The sequence below is a fragment of the Falco cherrug genome, chromosome 12 (genome assembly GCF_023634085.1).
Source record: "Falco cherrug isolate bFalChe1 chromosome 12, bFalChe1.pri, whole genome shotgun sequence".
NCBI classification, from domain to species: domain Eukaryota; kingdom Metazoa; phylum Chordata; class Aves; order Falconiformes; family Falconidae; genus Falco; species Falco cherrug.
In genome coordinates, this window is record NC_073708.1 from 30,852,363 (window position 1) to 30,872,942 (window position 20,580).

A 20,580-nucleotide genomic window follows, 5' to 3' on the forward strand; every position below is an offset into this window, starting at 1 on the left:
TGATGCTCATGAGACCAGCGGCCGTTACAGACACGGGACACACCTCTCAGGGTACTGCATATACAGTCTTTATTAGCAGACTCGACCACGTCAGGAACACCAAAGCAGCAAGCAAAAGGAAAAAGGTACTTAATAACAATGGCAAGTGTCAACCTTTTTTGTTCAGCTGGTTTGAGGTCTGGTTTTGTTTGTTTCAGGGCTTTGTTTGTTTTCTTCAACTGAATTGTTCTCGGAAAATTACTTATTAAATAAAAAAATAAAAGGGCCTTCCCTTCACCTCCCCTGGACCCCGAGGCACGTATCCCGGTGACACACTGCTGATACTTGACTCAGTCAACACTCATAAAGGATGTCACTTCTGGCAAATACCATGGGGGGTGGGGGGTTTGGGTTTTCCCCTTTGTTTAACTTTTAAACTGTTGGCTCTTCCAGTTTAAACTGTATCATTCTATTTGGTACTCCAACGTTTCCCACCTCCTGAGCAACAACTTGGCAAGGCATAACAGCTGGTCTTACATAAAGAAAGGGCAGATTAGTCTGCGAGAGGTACACAAACAAAGCTCGCGTGAAAAGAAAAGCTGGACAGAAAAAAAAATTAGTTCTGCAAGAAAAGTATTTAATGTCTTATATGTATTTGGTAGCAGAACTGGTAATATTAGTAAAATAGCTTTTTATCTCCTTAGAAGCATGCAACTTCCAAACTCATATGGTTAACCACACAGTCAAAATAAATTATGAAAAGCAGGTTAAGTCATTTTCTTACCACGGCTCCTGCCGATAGAATTATTACTTAGCATCACAAATGTGCTACTTCCAACTCACATACAACACCGCGTGACAGTACTGGGTTACGCTGGTACTAGCAGTTGCATTTCCGCTCACACCAGCCTGCTAATGAACTCTAAAATCCGGAGCCTGAGTGTGCACATCAAATGCTCCATAGTGCACCAGGCCTTCTTCTCAAGAGACAAACTGCTTCAAAAGCATGTTTTACTCAAAACTTGCCTTGTGCAACATCGCTGTTAAATCCAATACAACAACTGTCTGTCTTCAGTAATTTTAGTCATTAAAGAGAGAAGCAGCCAGCACAGCTACCACTACCTGAGTAATACCGACCTCCATCCTGAAGTCGCTGGAAACAGACCATATGTGGACAACAAACGTTACCTACCTCATACTTCTGTTACACAAGAGGATCAAAATTACCTTCCTACAAATCAGAACTAATTACAGCTTTTAGTACACACATTTATACTGTGGGTGATTTTTCTAGAGAGTAACCTCCGCAGAACTGCAAAAGAATACCTGACGCTGCAGACCACTCTGAGCTAAGCAGGGAAGGAACGCTGTCTCACCAGGAGCGTAGTTTAAACTAGAAATACAGAAAGCCATGCAGGATTTTTGATTAGCAAGCCCCAAAGATGACACTGTAGAGTATACGCAGACCGAGTCAACATGCCTTCTGTAGATGGATACACCAAGTTTGTACATGATACACAGTAGCGGGACGTGAAGCTGCACCCACCAGCAGATCCGAACACAGAAGAGAGCACAGACCTTCCCCAGTATTTTTAAGCCCGCAGCTCTTTAATCTGCACTGGGAGAACCACTGAGCATCAAGGGCTCACATTTTCCTAAAATTGGGTTCTGCACCGTCCACGGAGAAAGAGCCTAACGTTTTATGAGGCGTGACAAACAAAGTCCTGTTAACTTCCTGGGAAGGAGTTCCCTCCTTGGGATGCAGCTCTACAGTTTTAAAGCTTTTCAAACTCTTTATACAAATGAAAAGATGAAGTTAAAAATGTAAACATATAAAATCTTAAAATTCCTTTTATGTTACGTAGAACTAGATATACGCACATATAGGTTTTTTTAAAATCTGAACCAAGTCCATTGTCACCCCCCTCTAGATATAAAGTCAAGGTCTTGCTTGCTTTATCCTTTCAAATATATTTCAGACCTTGCTGAAAAACTCTGCCCAAGATAAATCTGTGTAAATAGTTGTAACTGTGTACAAGTCAGGTTTCCTCATGACTTCAAAAGCAAAATTTAAGCGCATTTTTTCCTGTAAAGGTTTAAAGTGATACAGCTCAGGAAACACTGCCAAGCTGCGATCAAGAAACTTCTCGATCAAGATCAATCCTCCTATGACTAATTTATATGAATATATACTTGTACGAAATGCTAACTGAAGAACTGACAAAAAGCAGTGTACTTTTATTGAACTGCACGTTATAGAGAAGACTCAATATAAAAGTTGGTGGGTTTTTTCTTTAAAAAGACAAATACTTTTCTGCTTGTTGCCCTCAGTTTGCCATCAGTCAAGAGCTCTTGTTTCCACAGGAAACAGCGGCAATGAGAAGAGGCCAAACCACAGCGATCTGGCAGGACAACGTAACACCTCCCCACAGAATGGAAGATCAGAAAGATTGCAACCTGCAATAAGACAGGAGTTATCATTTCCACTGGAAACAAGCACAACCACTACTGAGAAGTCAGGAGAACTTGCCAGCTTTTCCTCCCCGATACAGAAGCAAGACAGCAAAGAAGATGCCAAAAAGCTACTTGATCACAGGGATCGGGGGGGGGATTAAAAAAAAATCAGATGATGTATTAAACAACAACTGAATAAAACTTCAGACCGGATATCAGGAAAGTTTGAAATCAGTGAGCTACAATATTTTCATTTCAGTTTCTCTTTTGTGAATTAATTCAAATTTATAATCTCTAAAGCATTAAGGAAAAAAATCATCCCGAGTTAGATGTGTACCTGTAGACAAAAAACAAGAAAAAATTCCTAAACTGGAAGACTTGAGAGAGGACAAACTCCCCTTGGAAACTAAAGCACAGTATTCTCAACAGGTTGTCCTTCTTCCAAAACAGCAGACTGTTGGTCAATCAATACTGTGGCACTCGTTTTTTTACAAAACATTAGAATTAAGTATTCCTCATGTAGTCAGCCCACACACGTTAGGGGTTTTTCAAAGTATGTTTAAACCGTAACAATAAGATGACACTGGATTCTTTAACAGTTACTACTAAAACAGACAATAATTCTGCAAAAGCTGACATAATGGGGAGGAGAGAAAGAAAATGAAAAAATAAAATCAGAATTCCATAACTGTGTTTTGTTAAAGCCATCAGACTGGCAATTCATTTGAACATGCATCCCCATTTTCTTCGGCATTACTCTTTTGCTCACTCTTGTACGTGGAAAGGAATAAGTTTTCTATCTGAGTCAGGAACTCTTCAGCAATGAAGCAGTTTGTTACCTTGCCCAAAGTCTTCCTCATGCACTCCAAAAGCTAGTCAAAAGAAAGAAGATTCTTTTTTTTAATTGTCAGTTTTCCTGAGTTTATTTTTTTTCCCCTTCTAGCCAGTAAGTTTTCCAAAACTATTCTGATTTATTTATTTAGGATTAACATTACAGAAAGCGTTCAACTGTACAATATATGTTCTAAAAAGGAACAGTCACACAAGAACACATGGGTGATTTAAAACCAATTACACAACAGCTAAATTCAAGAGTATTCTACCAAGTCAATTTTAGATTTAAGTTGTTTGTAAGTAAAGTCATGTTGAGAGGGAAAGAAAAATTAGAAGTGGGTAATTATTGCGTACGTGTTTTCTGTTTATGTCTTTCGCTTTGGGCAGATTTTCTGTCTTGTTTGTGCAATTAATGTTACAGCTGTAGTTATTTAGAACTTGCTAGCAATGACTACGCTGACTGGAAAATTAAAGTTGTCACTTATGCATGAGAAGCACGGCACAGCACTGCCTTCCTGATCGAACAAAGGACTAGGAAGCCCAGATCTGCTCTTGAAATACAGGCAGCTCTCACCACTGAAGGCATACAACACTCAACCATGATTAATTTGCCATCCGTTCTCCTCCAAACAGAGGTTAAAACTCAGTATCTGCACTTAACCGCTGCCCCCAACCCTCTCAAACGAGCACTCTGATTTTCACCGTGTGCTTAACTACATAAGCTGCACCACAGAAGTCATTTTTTGTGATTAGTTTACCTCTCCGATTTGTAAAAATGTAACTTCAGGTGACTTCTGCTGATAGAAAGCAAATTTGTATTTGAAAAAAAAATAAATTAAAAAAGCTAAAAGTAGAAAACTTACTTTCTGCAAACAAGTCAGGTCAGAATCTCTATGAAAAATTTTATCCATGGGGACGCTGCTGTTGGAAGAAAAACAAATAGTAGTGCTGTCAAAAGCAGCCACACATCTTTACTAAAACATCAATATAAACATGCAAGAATTCTAAACTGGCTATTCTTTATAACAGAAGGAGACATATACCTATGGCAGAATCTGTATTTTTCAATTATCCACCTCGTTTTTTCAAATACTAATTCCCACTGAGGTTCCTCCAGCATCTGCTGTACTTCGAATTTGTAGGGCAGGCCTGTAATCAATTGAACATGGTCATTCAGTGTTGCTGGTACACTCAGCTTTTTTTCTTGTTTAGTTCTAAACGCAACCCCTTCCTTCCCCATCACCATTCATAATTTATTCCTGCCTGCAGAAGGCTGCAGCTCTGTTACTTGCCAGTGAAGTCTGACGCATTTCGGATTCCAAACTTCATTTTGGTGGAGCAGGGAACAAACTTGTTCTCCTCCCTGCCCTCGCCAATTCCTCACGCCATAAGGAAGCCCACAGAAACCAACAATGTAACAGAAAAATGGTGAAATAAATTGAGTTTTTACAACTTAGTCCCATTTTCGTACTCTAAGAGCTATGTGGTTAAGTGAATAAAAAAGGTGGGGTTTTTCATGTATGAACTGGCTGATGAAGCGGCTGACTATTGTTCCAGATTTCAGAGGAATTTTTCTCCTAAAGGAAGAAATTCTAGTTTATTGCAGGTGGGGGAAGAGGAATTTTGAAAGTATTCCAAAGGAACACCAGAGTATTACTTGCAGAACACGATTCAGTTACCAAAAATCACGACGAAAGAGAGTGTAAATTTCAGTAAGTCATTAAAAATAAATTAAGAAAAAGCCTTTCCAAGAGCGTAATAATTTAATGAGATGAAACGCATGCTTTCCAACTAGACCTCAGGGTACGCAAAAAGAAAGCAATAAATACAATTTGCTATTTGAACACATCTCAAATGTGAAAAGCATTCAACGCGGAATGCGTTTTTAACTATTTATGGCTCATATGAAATACTCATTCTTATTCATTTGCGGAGTGTATAGTTCTATCCACTGCTGCCACGCTGTAATTTTTCTAAAGAGCCAGAGGAGACACCATTTTGTAACAAGCTGGTTTCAGGAGAGAGACATAAATATGAAGTCCTCTCAGACAATCAAGATGAAGTTTCTACGTAGTTTACCCCCACACCATGAGGGCGGGATGCATGGGGGATGCGGGCGAGATCAGGGGACTGTCAGTACGGCGAACAGGGAGTATTGCACAGATGTGGCCACCACTTCGCTTCCCCTGGGAGGAGGAAGCAAGCCTCCAGGCAGATGGTCTCCCTTGTGTACTTCCACAGGAAAAAAACAAGAGGGGGAACTGTTGGCTCACACGGCCTCTGCTATTGCCTTGCCAAGGAAACTGGAAACCTTGGAGTCTGGATGCAAAAATCGTGACAAACAGGTGGAGGGAGGAGGAGAGCGAAGAGGCAGCTACCATAACCATAGACTGTTATCATGGGAATTCTCACATTAGGGAAGGAGATCTGATCACTTGAAACACCATAAATTTTGTGCGATACGTTCTTAACTCTTCAAGAAGGGAAATCACCCCTTTTTCAGGAAACGCCAGTGATATTTTTAATCAAGAATTTGTTTGCTTCAGTTGGGATTCATGCCAGCACACCGTTTCATCTTTCCCATCTTGTGCTTTCCTGGACAGCTGGCAAGTTTGATCCTTTGACCTTCTGACTGCAAAGTTACTCAAATAAGGATTTTTGGCCGCTAGAGCTGCCAATTCTTTGGTATTACACTTCTGCCTCCTTGATCAGAGGATCTGTTCAGAATTCTGTTACACAGCAAAGTCTACGCAATACACGCAGAGCGGGTTTCTCAGCTGTTCATATGGATACTGTGTGTAAACAACCCCAACCCCTGTCCCAAACCTTTAATTTCTTTCACAGATTGTGGGAAATGTTAATACAGAAAAATAATCTTCTATTTATACCTATTTATTCTTGTCATGACAGCACGGACTACTTGCAGGATTACTCTAAGTGAAATTCCTGGTTCTGTACAGCAGAAGTTACCAGCATAAATCTACAAATACCTGTTTCTCAAGTTCAAGAACAGACAAAGTTTCTCCTCTTAGTATCCAAAAGGAAAAGAAAAATGAAGTCAGTGGATAAAATACTGATACTTACGGTAGGAACCATCAGAACTGATCTCGTCACTAATGACTAGACAAGTAATCTGGGAATATGGAAGAGGATTATTTCGGTTGTAAGGACTTATAATCATTCCAATGAACATGGCACCACCCCTGGAGAAATAACTCTAGAAAATACAAAAACACACACAAAAAAAAGACACATACAAGAAATACAACCTTTTTCAGAACAGCATTCTGACATTACAAATGAATTAATGTCAATTTATCAATAAACTGATTTTAAGATGCATTACAGTGAAAATGGTATTTGATCATAAATGCCAGAGAGGCTTTAGGGTGGTTGGTTGGGGTGGGGTTTTTTTTCCTATTTATTTATTTTGAATGTACACACCAACAAGTACCTGGTATTTAGCTTGAGTGTCAATATCTCGTATGGAGGGGTTGGGGTCAAAGGCCGGGTGGGAATGGTACCACCCGATAACACTGTACCCTCTGGCAGCCAGCGTTTCCGAGGCCTGCGTCTGAGATACGGGATCCATCTCGCACTGCAGTCCTGTACTGAGACTATTGCACGGCTCTGCTGCACAAACCTGTTAAAAAGGTCTCCAGATGGATAAATGCAAGAAATCTCCATCAGTTCAATAAAACTTAAAGAATTTTAAGAGTCATATACCAGATCTTCCTCATGACAGAGGACAGGCCATCACTTGAACATAAGCGTAACTCTTAACATTCAAGACTACAACAATTAACTTCAACTTTCATATATTTAAGCTGTTGCCCTTCAGAAGTAATATTTACATCTATTCAAATTATATGTATTATCATAACAGTTTTAGTATTTTAGAGAAAACATAAGAAGACAAACACTTACTTCTACAATTTTATCAGCTTCAGAGTATCTTCCACCTAGCAGCCCTATTACTTCTGCCATAGATACATGAGAGTGCTAAAATGATATTAAACAGTAATTAAAGTCCAAGTGGTATCATTTCTCCTAGTTTCCCTCTGCAGACAACAGAATACATTGGCTTCACAGCTGCAAGGGAGTAACTTCTCAATGACAAACAGAAGGAAAACTTAGGACAGCTAGGGATTCTCAAATACCCAGTGTTTCCACTTAAAGCAAACAGAAAAGATTACGCTTGCTTATTATATACACGTTACACAAATACACTATACACTTCCATACATGCAGCAATGCTAGCTTTAAATACTGAACCCTGTGCAACGCTGAACAACTGCACAAATGTTGGTACAACCTCTTGTTCTTAAGATCAAACAACACCAAAAACAACAACCACCCCCCCACATTGCTCTATAAACACAACATCAATTCCCAGACTAGTAGAAAATTAATGTACAGGATTTCAAAATGGCAGTCTATTGCAGAAAGTAGCTTTAAGCGAATTATATTTCAAGTATGACAGACTGTAGTAGGTAGTAACACTCTTACTAGGTTTTCTAGAGGGTAAATGGTTGTACATTAAGCACAATATAAAAAAACCCCATGCATCTTTAGGGGTTTTTAATCTTTATTTAATACTAGATTCTCGCTTTAGGTCTGAATGCAAAGTACTGCATTTCTCAAATTTCTGGTGCTGCCCATTAAAAAAACAAAACCACAACACAACATATACATCATAGCTTTTTAAAAGACAAAGCTTAATCCTCACCAAATCCATTATTAAAAGTGCTTCGGAAGACACTTTCACTTGAAAAGGTTCCTGAAGTGATAAACACAATAATGAGTATAAGAAAAGTACCGTAAATAATAAAGCATTCTTGATTATTCACTCATGGGTACATACCTGTTTTTCTTCAGTGAACAAACAGCACGGTATCAGCTGAAAGGGATCAAAGGAACTATAAAATGAAAGAAAATTTCTCTAAAGATGTAGGACAATGAGGGAACGTTTCAAGTTTTCCACTGTCTCCTTGGCAGAGGAGGAATAATCTTGGGTTTTTTACTGGATTTTCCCATCCCATACTAGGATGACTTCCACCAAGTACAGAAACTTCACTACCCACACTCATGAATTTCCATATGAAACATTCAAACTGCACGTGTTATTTCAGACCATAACACATATAAATGATCTGCGGCGTTCCAGCCTGACACTATGCAAGACATTTTTTTCACTTCTAGAAGACCTATGTTTAAACATGATGTACATCAAATAATACCTTTTTATTTGTCTCGAACCTTTAGAAGATTTTGCAGGTTTCAGTTTTTCTTCCTCTCTTCTTCTTGCTAATTCTTCGGCCGATAGATGCTAAAAAAATTTTAAAAAATTAACTCTACCTTAATGTCTTAAGTGCTCTTTCAGTAGTGATTGCAAAACCAGCCCAGAATAAATTCTTAACACCAGCATCCTCTCGAGATGCTGTCGATTTGCGTTACAGGACTACCCGAGCCAGTGGGCAATAGCCCTAGCAGAACTGAGCAGTGTGAAAGTAATGACCGTCAGAGATCTAGTCCACAAGACGCCCGCTGAGAGAATTATTACATTCTCCAAGTCAATGAAATTCAGTAAAATCACAGCCTGTACAGCAAATCATGCACAAATGCAAGTGTGATTGGCGAAGGAGAAAATCCACCCTTACAATCCATGCCCAGAATTTCTCATGACCCTTCGTTAGGGGTGTTTTCAAACTAAATTTCCATCCAAATATGTATTTTGCAGAAAGTGTTGGAATTACTAACCACAGTTACTCAAAAACAGGTATGGTGTTATAACATTATGGAATTGTTACAGATACTCATGACTGAAGGTTGCAAATATAAGTGGGTTTCTAGACAGCAAAACCAGGATGTTTCCAGTTCTTCACTTTTTGTATAATTTGAAATTGTAGGAATGAACAAGTGGATATTTTCTTTCCGAGTCTTCTATGAAATATTTAAACTTGCACGATTTTTCCAAGGACTTAATAAACCACAGTATTTCTGGGGATATTGCTATACCCAGAATGTTAAGACTCAATCACGTGCATTATAAACACAAAGAAACCATACAGGACTGAAAAAATAACATTTACATGTCATTCTCCTATCCCCTACTGTTAGCTTTAGTAAGGCAGTTAACTGAAAACAAAGGGTCATGAAATCTCCCACAAGACAAGGCGAAGAGCTTTATGGGCATAGAAGAGTGAAGGGCACTACACGCTCACAACAGGAACACCTTTGCAAACACCAAAGTACATTTGGATTTATCAGCAGCATAAAGATGTAACAGCTGCTACATCATTTTCAAATTATTGCTTCCACAAAGAGAGGTTAAGTACCTATTACACAACTGTTTCCCTTACCTATTTGATGCAACACCACCTGCTAGCAGTTAGTCAGAATTAATTCTTTAAGGAAAGTTTAAAAAACAGAAGGGTTACCTCAAATGTTTGTCCTTCCAAATCCTTTGCATCACACCAGTTTCCCCAAGGGTCTCGCACGCGCCGTCTTCTTGTACGCTGCAGCAAGCAAATCAACGTCAGTCAAGGTTCTTACTCCTGAAAAAACTGCTTCACTTCATCAGCCGTAAGAACATTGTCCAAAAGGCTACTGCCACACGAATGTTACTGACACTATGACATATTTCCAGAAAAGAAAGAACACCCTGGAGTCCTGCAGAATGAAGTAGTTCACCATCTGTCATGAAACACCTCAGTGAAATTTTTGGGTTTTAAGGCTGTAAACCATAACACCTGGTTGATGTTCCATGGATCATCAACGTTTCTGACAGCAACAGCACATTATTATCCAGCTCTGATTTATAGCTCAGACAATACAAAAAGCTATAAACCCAGTATGTTTACATCTAGTGTACATTACAGTTCTTTACATTTCAATTTATTTTTTTTAGTGGGATTGATTTAGTTATCCTCTCACCAATCGATTTATATTGCTGTGAAGTACTTTAAAAATGCTACGTTAAATGTGAATATGAAAATTAAACCTGGCAGGCCTTGGTAGTTCATGTGGTTATAAATGCGTTACCATCGTACTTAACTGTGTGCATAAGGCTCTCTGTAAGCCATATCATATACCTACCGTACCTAACAGTTAAAATGGAAGCAAGTTAATTACATACTACCACTGCAATCCAGTAGTTTCTGGCTAATTCAGGCTAACAGATTACAGAGAGGTGGGGAGGAACGGGTGAGGGCTGAGGGAAAAGACTGAAACACAGTCGTAGTGAAGTACCTGAACAGAAATCAAGCGTGTAAGATAGCAGACGTTAGGGCAGACACCTCTCAGACAGCAGAACTTTTACTCAGACTGACACTCAAATTACAGGGCATACCAATGAAACTGCAAACTGAACGAGAGGAAGATGTTTCCTGACATGCCCTAGCTTGAAAATGAGAAGACCTCCTTCACACTGAATGCTTTCTGCTGCCCACCGCCCCTTTACCAGAACGTACCATGGATTGCAAGCGCTGAGCAAGCTGGTATGCCTCCACTGTGTCTTTGCCTTCTTTGGATCGTGTTTTATCAGCTGGTTGGGGCCGGTTATAGACAGCCTGTTCTACAAGATACAGAAGAGAGATGCACTGTGCTTCAGTAAAGTATGTAGCCACTTACTACTGGTACAGACCCAAGAATGACATAGGTAAGACGTTAACAACAAATGCCATAAAGAAAAAAGCAACAAAAAGCCCACAGTGAATAGACACCTCTTGGTCACATTACTGACTGATGATATAGCCCTCGCCCACTACCACAGCATTTTTAAGACAGGAAAACCTCCTTCCTTATTGTTATTTTTAGTAACATTTACTTCAGACGAAATGTATCTGCAGGACATTGCTACTCTCCTAGGTGACTGTCATTCAGCTTCAGACCAAAATCAACCCAGAGACTCTAAAACTACATATAAGTTTTATAATTTACATATAAATATTTTATAACTCTATGTTACAGGTGTACATATATGCTTTTAACATATCACCTAATTTTAATGTTTGAATCTTGTAAAAAAACTAGCCCTGAGGATGAAGACATTGGTTTTTATTTAGGAAGCAGTTATAATTCAGTTGGCAAAAAGAAACAAAACTTGAATTCTGTCATATGTGGAAGGAGGGCAGAATTTCAGATACAGCAAGTATCAGGAAAAAAATCCACCAGACAAAGAAAAGAACAAAACAAAAAAAATGCAGCTGGCGTGTGGTAAACAGGGGGCGGGGGGTGGGGGGAAGAGGAAGCAAAGAGAAAAGGTCTTGTGTAAAACCAAAAATCCATAGTCTTGTAAGCAGGTTACAAACTCCTTAAGGTTTTCAAAGGTCATGAGAGACAATCTTCTCAGAAAGTCCTTCCTAGTAAGGATTAATGCGTATCCTTCTGTGTCAGCAGTACACCCTAACATTAAGTAGTCCTTCAACATTAGCACCAAAATGGGCTATGGCCATATAGGCTGGAACACAAATATACTAAACACAGTCCAAAGAAAGATTGTCTTCTTCACAACTTAAATGTAACAACAAGTACTATTTAAGACATTAAGCGTACAGAGAATTTGGAAGATTATCCACATGGATACTTGATTCTGATACAGTGCAGTCATCCATGCTTCAATGAAGTGAACTTACGACTTTTCTTTTAAAGACACATCTACTAACCTTAACGTTTAGCCTTCACATGAAAACATTCATTTTAATAAAAAAAACCCTGACAGTCAAACAAGAGATGCGTTCCGAATTGATTCCAATAAAAATATCTTTACCACAGCCAAAGTTAATTGCTCCTATTAATTCCAAGTAGGTGTGGATCCGTCCAATGCAATTAACATCACCGCAGTTCTTCAGGCCTGGACGTACAGAAGTCTTATTCAGGTATTTGGGTTTACATCTCTCCCTAAAATAAAGCATAGCACATTGTCAAATAGTAAAACAAATCATGGAAGGAGGAAGGAATTGTGTGGCTTAAGCTGAGGCTAAGAGGAGCCACTGAAGTGTTTTTTTTCCTTCCACAATGCACACCACTGTGCAGGGCAATCACAGCAAAAAAAGAAACTTCACAAAACGCAATTTATTTTAGGGTTATTCACACACATCCGTAATTATGCAGAGTGAAACTTATGTCCCATGTGTTAAAATAAACTCTTTGACATGACTGGTGCCAGGAAGCAATGAATTACTTGGAAGTTAAACTGATAGAATGTATTCATTAGATTAGTTTAAATAGCTCATATAATCACAGGATTCCTCCATGTAATAAATAAACCTGTTTTCACTCTTTATGCACTTATTACTTGCTTTTAAACTGATACTGAATTGTTTCAGCTCAACACTTCTCTGGTACGGAATTCTAGAGTTTCTCTGCAACTAGAATAAGCTGTCAATACACAAGATAAGTGAACAAGGGCAGAGTTAAACTCAGCAATTCTGCCTACTTAAAAGCAAGCTAACAGACACAAGCATGCAGAACTGAACTGCTAATAGAATAACCTGTGTATTGAACTGGCTCCCACAAATCACTACAGTTCCTTAAACTGATTCTTTGAAGATGGAATATAAAATATTCAAGTGTGCAAGCACTACTCCAAACTGATTCTTAATTTGAAGCATTATTTTGGTCAACATTATTGGCTCTAGCACAGACTATTTCTTCTAGCTGCCCTTCTGTAAAGGCAGTACCTACAATGCTACAGACCTCATTACCGAATTAATTTAATCAGTTATTTTGAGGAACGATTTATTAAAACCATATATGCATTCTTACAAGACGATAAAAATTGTAATAAATTAACATAACTAAAACGGATGCAGCCTGTTCTGGTATAGGACACTACTCATTTTCATAACACTTTAAAGTATTTTTATTTTTTAGCTTCCAGAATGCCAGAAAAAAAACCTGGGAAGACTCAAAAGAAGCATTAATAATCAGAGCTGTTCACTGGCAATCTTTATAATGCCACCATAAAATTAATTTTACTCTTTTCAGAAGCAAGCTGTTAGTACTAAGCAGTGTTTTAACTACAACAAAGCAGGACACAAGTCATCCTCACCACTTACTTCAATAAACGTAATTATTGCATCTTACCATTGATCCAAAATATAATTCCTAATTTTCAAATAACGCTCTGGTGTTTTGGCCTGACGCCCTTCAAAAAATTCAGGAATAGCTTGCTTTTCTTCTTCCAGAATGATGCTTCTGTCAACCTCCACTTCTTGATCAGGTGGCTTAAGCTCCTCTGCTTCTTCTTGATGATCCTCATCCACTTGGCAGGGAGAAGGAAAAAGCAATCCATTATCAGCCAGGTCTCTCTGTTCCTCATTAAGCTCCTGGTCAGTTACCGGTCTAGTACCACGAGATGTTACTAGTCTGCCTTGTTCAGCTTTCTCAATAAAATTATTGTATTGGTGGTAATCTAAACTCACAGATTTATCACCATTCAGGTGCTGAGAACATGTTGCAGCGACACCTGGAAATACTAAGGCATCCACTGTATCTTGCTTGGTATGTTGAGGATCTTCTTTAGGTAAAGAAGCTGCAGAACTGTGTCCCACAGGTGAAAAAGCGTGTTCCACTCCCTTTGTTTCTTCAACTGGACTTTTTGAAATAGATGATTCAGATTTTCCAGTTTCTTGCTGGAAGGTAGGAGAAAGTATTTCATCCATGTCATCAGTTATGTCTACTTCCTCATCATCTGACAACTTCTCAATTTTCACGGCATTCAGATTGGGGTCTGCACGGCCTCTCAAGACCCCAGATGACCATGCTTCTACCCTTATCCCATCTTCAATGGGAAGGCTGCTCCCACGCTGACTTTGCTCTTCTTTTTGAGAGTCACCATTTTTTGCCTTAGGAAAATACAAAGTATTTTTAGGAGGGAAAAACAAAACGATCCCCTCTGACTCCCAAATAATTGGAACTATTTTACTTGAACAGCAGATAATCTGAAGCGTTTCTTCCTCATCTCATCCTTTTGATACATTTTAATCTATCACAATTGACTTCTACACAGCATTACAGGTATACTTCTAGCCCAAGCGTGAATTAGTATGTATTTCTATTCAAATGAAAATAAATCATTAATAATCAAATAAACCTAAACAGTAGTAATTCCTTCTTAAAACTCTCCCTAAGTCTCAAATAAGGCTAAAGCTAAAACTACAACACACAGCTGTATAGTGGAAAACAAGTATTTTCAGACGAACGACCAACAGCATAAGAGACTACAAGTGTATACATTTATTTATTTATACCAACAATAAAAATAATGAAGCCATTCTAGGAATTTGCAATCAATTCTGACTTCATATTTAAGTCTGCAAATAAGCATATTCCACTTCTCTGAATATGGGAATAAATAGAGTACATACTTTTAGCAGCAGTACCTTGAGAAGACAGATTTAAACCAAGCTATGTGTACAACAGCACACTTGCCCAACAGCCCTTTTGCTAATACAGAGATAACGCTGCTTACCTTGTTCTTAAAATACTGCCGAGCATAGCTCTTTACTTGTAGAACAGTACGACTTCCAATCAACTTGGCAATTTTCGTCCACCGGCGGCCAAACTTCACCTAGCACAACAAAGCACATTTAAGTTACCCAAACTGTAACATACCAGACACTGCACTTTATGTGTCAAAAGAGTTTAAACACTCAATTATTCAATTCAAAAAATTCAAAAAAATACATACAAATGTACAAACAGTAACACAAACCCACGGTAAAGAACCTCACTATCCATATTGTACCAAGAAAATTGCATCCAACAGTAGGAATTATAGCTATTCTGCCTGACTAGATGATCATCTTCACCCAGCTGAAGTACATGGTGAATTTTGCTGCCTACTAACCCAAGGAATTCTACTGAAACAAATTTGTGCTTGACAAAGCAAACACTCCGCACTGTACCACCATATACTCTAAAAACCTTACAACAGTAGTTAAAGGACTTAACTTTATTAGCTGATTGGCCTCAAGAACACATTATATTTCCTGTAGTTAACTAAAGCATTATGATTGTAAAATCCATAAAGCTGTGTACTTGAAATAGTTTGTGATCTCAAATTGTAATCAGCCCCACATGAACAAAATCTGGTAAACAAAATCATCTTGGGGGGGGATTCATCAATATAAGTCTGATTTATCATTACAGCCTTTGTAGATGGCAATTATTTTTACACATTAGAAGTATAAAAGCAGAAACAGATAAATAAAACATGCTTATTTATATTAAATATAATTTTATTTAAGATAAACTAATGACTTCTATTCAAAATACTACCTATATAAAGAAACTTACCAGTCCTTGTTCAAACAGTTCTTTCTCTTCAGACGTCCACTTCAACGAGTAGCTAGCTGATTTTGCAGGTGATCGCACCCTTGAAAAACAGGAAGCAGAAGTTAGTGCTTTCTTAAAAACATATATTCTCAAATCCCAGCAACTGAAGGCAACTTCTGACAGGAAGACTACTCCCCATCTTCGGTAAAACTCAAGGTAAACGTGAATGTGACTGATAAATAAAATATTGAGAATTATGTCAGCATCTCCATCACAAAGGAAGATGGCAAGGCAACACAATATTCACCAGCAACTAATGGTATAGAAATACACAGAAGCAGCAAACAGAAAAGTTCAGGCAAGAAAGCTGACTAGAATTAACAAGGGTTTTTTTCAGAAGGACCACTGTGCTACAAAAACCAAAATAGTTTACTACAAGCCAGTTACTACAGACGGCAATATTTCTTTGCATTGAAAGGTCTCTTAACCAAATTTGCACAGCCAAACAGAAAGGAGCTAAGGAACTGTAAGGTTTGGGGTTTTTTTTAAGTAGTATCTGTTAACTTAATAAAAAACAGATGCCACACTTAAAAATGCAACACACTCATTAAAATGTACATACATGACTTTTCCAGTTTTCTTATGTGGGCTGCAAATAAAAAAAAAGTGAAAATAAAAATTAATAATTGTGATGCTGTTGTGTATCTCAGCAAACCACCTTATTCTGGAAGGACTTTTCATTTCTTCTCATCCAACTGATAATTTTTGCCAGAACACAGCTTACCTTTTCATAGATCTTTTCTCCACTTCCTTTTGATTGAGCCATATTTTTTCAGAAAGTGATTTATTAGATAAATAATATCTGAAATAGTTAAGTTTTCAAAACATCAGAGATATTTGTACACATGAAAATTCTAATAATCATATAAATTACACTGGTTCATAATTATTCAGCATGTAGAAGCAAATATGCACTGCTTTCAAAACTGAAATAAACTAGTAGAAGTGTGTGAAATGGTCTAACGCACAAGGAAGTGACATTTGACTTCTGAATCCCCACACTCATTTTACCTGCAGTAAACTGGGTATCCTGTTTCTACAACAGCATTTCTCTTTTTTGTCTTAGAATATAAATAAAGTAATTTTCATTGTGCTGGTACCTTATCTACTTTCAAATTAAGTCTCAATAATTCATTCTATTAGGAAAACTAATTGCTTTATTTTCTTGTTTCTCTATTACTGAATATTATTACACGCAACTTCAAAAAGAGCATGAAAATAAATTAGCCCATGATTTCTATTACTATAACCTACCTAGCAGCTGGCAAGGCCAACTTAAGCCATAGAGGCTACTACTGGTAAGACTAATTAAGCAAACACTGCTTAAAAAAAGAGAAAAATAAAAAGCAGCAGCTCCTCATTCCTGTTTTCATCTTGCACACTGGCAGAAGTATGAATGATGCCAGACAAAAATCAGACAGTAAACCAGCCCAAGTGAAGAACAATTCAGCAAAAAGAACTAGCTATTTTTAGCCAGATCAGCTGTTTGATCAGGTTCACTATGAAGCCACACAAATAGCCGCATCAGCACAACACCAGAGGTGGCACTGAACAAGCAGTGGAAGTGGGGACAAATATTGCTGGTTTTGGTGCCAGCGCCAGCTTAAGTCTACAAGCTTTGGACTGATTTTCTGAAGAATCAGAAGCATCAGAGGAAGCTTCAGGTAGCTAGATGATTAATACAGGGGTCCTCCCTGATTTCTGCAGTCTACCTACAAGATGACAGTGCTTCAGTGATCTTAAGAAAAGGTTCGTCCAGTTCCTTTGGAAACAGGGTGTTTTTTGTTGTTCTACGGAAAAACATACAAGCAAACTGGCAAAAGGATACTCTTCTTCCATCAACATTTTCTCAATGACAGCCCTGTTTTCTTCACTAATGCTGCTATCCAACGTCCATGGCTGCAAACAATGCAAGTACGTTTTAATACTTGAATTCTGTCATGTGTTACTTGAGCATCAAGAATCAATACATAACAGGACTGCTTAAAAACCTGAAAGACCACATACATGGAGAGAAGAGAATGGAGGAAACAGAAGTTCTGATAACCTTGCTAGAAGTACCATTCATTTAGAAAATACTTACGAGACTGTTGTCAGTTCTCCAAGATGAATCAAGATAATGATCCTGCAGCAGGCCTGAAGCTGTGTTTTCATCATCTCTGAAAAAAATTCCAGCATTCAAAACAACGCAAACATATTCAAACAAAATTAACACTGTCAGAGTTAAAAAAAAGATACAGTAGATAACAACAACATTAACAGAAGATGACAGAACTAGGTATTAAAACTAAATTATTATATTGCAGACTTATATAACGTTACCCTCTTATTGTATTCCATTAGATGCAGCATAAATCCCCCCTTCAGTAAATCATCTTTTTTAGTAATCTCAGTAGCAACTCCTCACCTATCTCACTGCGGACTGTACAAGACACCAGTGAAACCCTGAATAGTAAAAATTCTCATCCAGAAAAACTAAAAGCACAAGTGACTATGTAAAAAACACACACATGAAAGAAAACAGAATTTTACGGACAAATAAAGAACTGCATTTTTGAATATTAGAAGTTTTATTGAGTTGTATTATCTCCACGTGACATTTCTGCTTTTTTCCCCCAATAAGGTAAAACCACCCTGTTCTTAAGACAAACCTGTTTTCTTCCCGAGGAAAGCTCATACTTACATGAGGTTTAATAGAATCCTACTGTACAGGGTTGTTAGTGCTCTGAGGGACTTCAGATCATACTTGATCTTTTCTGTAAATAACTACTTATTAGTTTTAGAAATTTGTCACCGATTAAGGTCATTGATCAACTGTCTCCTACTTTAATGCAGCATAAAATCTCCTTAGTAATTCATGTAATTACTCGTTTTCAAAAATCTTTTGCTTCTAGAACATTCAGACTTCTCTAAAGACTCGTTAGCCCTATATCCCTTCCAATGCTAGTAAATTAAACTCAGCTGCTACTCCAAACCGCTTTGCATCAGCAGTTCAAACCCCTCTTTAGAGGTAAGGATAAATCCCCATGTACAGCCAGAAACCAACACAAGTCCTGTTTGTTGTATTTTGGAGCATGTCGAGAGATGGGCCAGATGAGGAGTGCCCTTTGGCCAGCAGTCCACCTCCTGCGGTGGCAGCACGGTGGCAGGTGCTGCGCTAGGATAGCGTGCGAGCGGCCACTGCCTCTGGCACAATCCCTCAGCCTCTCCCAGCCTGTGTAATAGCCAGGTTTGGAGTTACAGCTGCTTCACTCACTTCGGCACGTTTACAGACCCCTTACCATGATGTTGTCCAACCAGTTTTCTGAACCTTCCCACGTCCAGCTGTCTGAACCCTCTGTGCCCACAAGTTCACCACCCGTTATGCCACGCAGGTTCTTCCTTCGGGCTGTGTATCCCAAAGGATTCTCCCAGCACTCCCACCGAGCGCCCCCATTTCGCGGGCCGCAGGGCCCACGGCGCCGGCTCTGCACTCACCTCAGCGGCTCCGCAGGCCCCGCGGCCCCCGCTCTGCCCGGTGACGCTCCACACCGCCACCCCCGCGCCCCGGGGCCCCTCAGCGAGACCCCTGGGTCTCTCCCCCGAGGCGGAGGGAAGGCCCGACGGCGGCCGGGACCCCGGGCAGCACCTCAGAAAGTGGCAGCCGCCCCCGCCGCCTCCTCAGGCTAACTGCCGCCGCGCTCGCACAAACCCTGCCCGCCGCGGGAGGAAGGGGCAGCGCTACCGCCGAGGCAGAGCTACCAGCTCACCAAACGGCCCTCACTCACCCGGGCGCCGTCTCTCCAGGCACAGCTGCCGGGTCCCCTTCGATATCCACCTCCAGCTCCTCAGCAGCCGCCGCCATGACACCGGCCCCGACGATCTCGCGAGACGCGGCGGCGGCGGTTGGGCGGGAACGGGGCGCGGCGCGTGCGCGGTAGCCCTTGGTGAAGCCGCGCCCTGAGGAGAAGCCGGGGCGGAGGCGGAGAGATGGCGCAGGGGTAGGCGGGGCGCGCCGAGGGCAGCTGAGGGCGAGCGCGGGGGAGAGGGGTGGGTGTCAGGTAGGCATGGGGGAGCGCGGGGGCCTGCGGGGGGAGGAAGAGCAGGGCTGCGGCAGAGGGAGGTCGGAACCCGCCCAGGCCGCTGTCGCCGGGGGGTCAGTCCCGTGAGGGTGGGCAGCCCTGCCTCAGGGCCGCGGGGCGGCGGGACCCGTCCGGCAGTCGCCTGTCCCGGCTGGCGGCGCTTTAGCCAGCCGCCCGCGGCGAGCCCAGCCCGGCCTGGCTGAAGAGGGACCCTGTGGCGGTGCATCGTGCCGCAGGTGTCGGTGTTTCTGGCCTCTGTGTGCCTCCCAGCGTGCGGTTGTGGCTTTTCGTTCATCTGGAAGGTGACAGCAGCGGGATGTTGTGTGGGTCGGGTTGAAGTGTTGTAAATACAGCTATAAAAATCACAGGTTTACTCTCATACGCTCTTAAGTCTGTCTTTCACCTCACAAGAAGTATTTGGCCCTTCGTGGTAACTGGCCTTCTAATCGTGTACTGAAGGGAGGTGTGAAGAGCCAGGAGGGCTGATTATCGCTGTGTAGAAAATGACCACAGAGAATCTTCCATCGACTCAAGAAAGCTTTTCTGTTTTAAGAGATGACAATACGAGTATTTTGAACCAATAAACTCTGTTGCAACCTTTTTATTCTGAACATCTTTGTGCTGGAATTGATTTGAAGGTGAAATTAATAAACAGCAAATATGATTGTTTTCATTATCTCTACTTCAAAACACAAAATCTAGACATACCATTGCATGAGGAAAATCTAGACATAGCATTGCATGAGGAAAGACAGAAAAATAATTGTTACAATCTCAGGATCTGTCAATGCCATGTCATAGGGTATAATACAGAAATGTCTAAAGAGGGTCCAGTCCAATACTGAACCGTAGAATGGTTTGGGTTAGAAGGGACCTTAAAGATCATCTAGTCCCAACACCCTGCCATGGG

General features: G+C 40.1%; 2 protein-coding genes across 7 annotated transcripts in view; one reads left to right on the forward strand and one right to left on the reverse strand.

Moving 5' to 3' along the window:
• Positions 1 to 46: 46 nt before the first annotated feature.
• MYSM1 (Myb like, SWIRM and MPN domains 1) lies at positions 47 to 19,583 on the reverse strand. 2 transcript variants are annotated; one of them, XM_055725196.1, is made up of 20 exons: positions 19,377 to 19,506; positions 17,693 to 17,768; positions 17,438 to 17,508; positions 16,334 to 16,411; positions 16,172 to 16,198; positions 15,571 to 15,649; positions 14,744 to 14,842; positions 13,357 to 14,117; positions 12,038 to 12,168; positions 10,740 to 10,843; positions 9,708 to 9,785; positions 8,508 to 8,596; positions 8,132 to 8,186; positions 7,997 to 8,047; positions 7,195 to 7,269; positions 6,722 to 6,910; positions 6,352 to 6,484; positions 4,311 to 4,416; positions 4,131 to 4,188; positions 47 to 3,305 (listed from the first exon to the last, which is right to left on the reverse strand). In XM_055725196.1, the coding sequence occupies exons 1-20, from the start codon at positions 19,451 to 19,453 to the stop codon at positions 3,141 to 3,143; spliced, it is 2,502 nt and encodes an 833-aa protein (XP_055581171.1). In that variant the 5' UTR covers positions 19,454 to 19,506; the 3' UTR covers positions 47 to 3,140. The 2 variants fall into 2 exon arrangements, with proteins under 2 accessions (XP_055581171.1, XP_055581172.1); XM_055725197.1 differs by lacking the exon at positions 7,195 to 7,269 and having other exon boundaries at positions 19,377 to 19,583.
• Positions 19,568 to 20,580, forward strand: part of FGGY (FGGY carbohydrate kinase domain containing) — a 325,601-nt gene continuing 324,588 nt past the window's right edge. For 2 of the 5 annotated variants that reach the window (XM_055725203.1, XM_055725210.1), the window contains exon 1: positions 19,571 to 19,589. The gene's annotated coding sequence lies outside the window, so the exon portion shown is untranslated. Of the gene's footprint in view, positions 19,590 to 20,580 lie in introns of all 5 variants that reach the window. The other 3 variants (XM_055725205.1, XM_055725213.1, XM_055725212.1) reach the window with 2 other exon arrangements.

What these genes read in the sequence shown, in the direction of transcription:
- MYSM1 (XM_055725196.1), bottom strand. Translation starts at nt 19,453, where the DNA reads ATGGCGGCGGCTGCTGAGGAGCTGGAGGTGGATATCGAAGGGGACCCG. An exon ending in TGGAAGGACAAACATTTGAG is followed by an intron (nt 8,597 to 9,707) that starts GTAACCCTTCTG and finishes AAATTTTTTTAG; the next exon opens with CATCTATCGGCCGAAGAATT. An exon ending in AAGCTGATAAAATTGTAGAA is followed by an intron (nt 6,911 to 7,194) that starts GTAAGTGTTTGT and finishes CCTTTTTAACAG; the next exon opens with GTTTGTGCAGCAGAGCCGTG.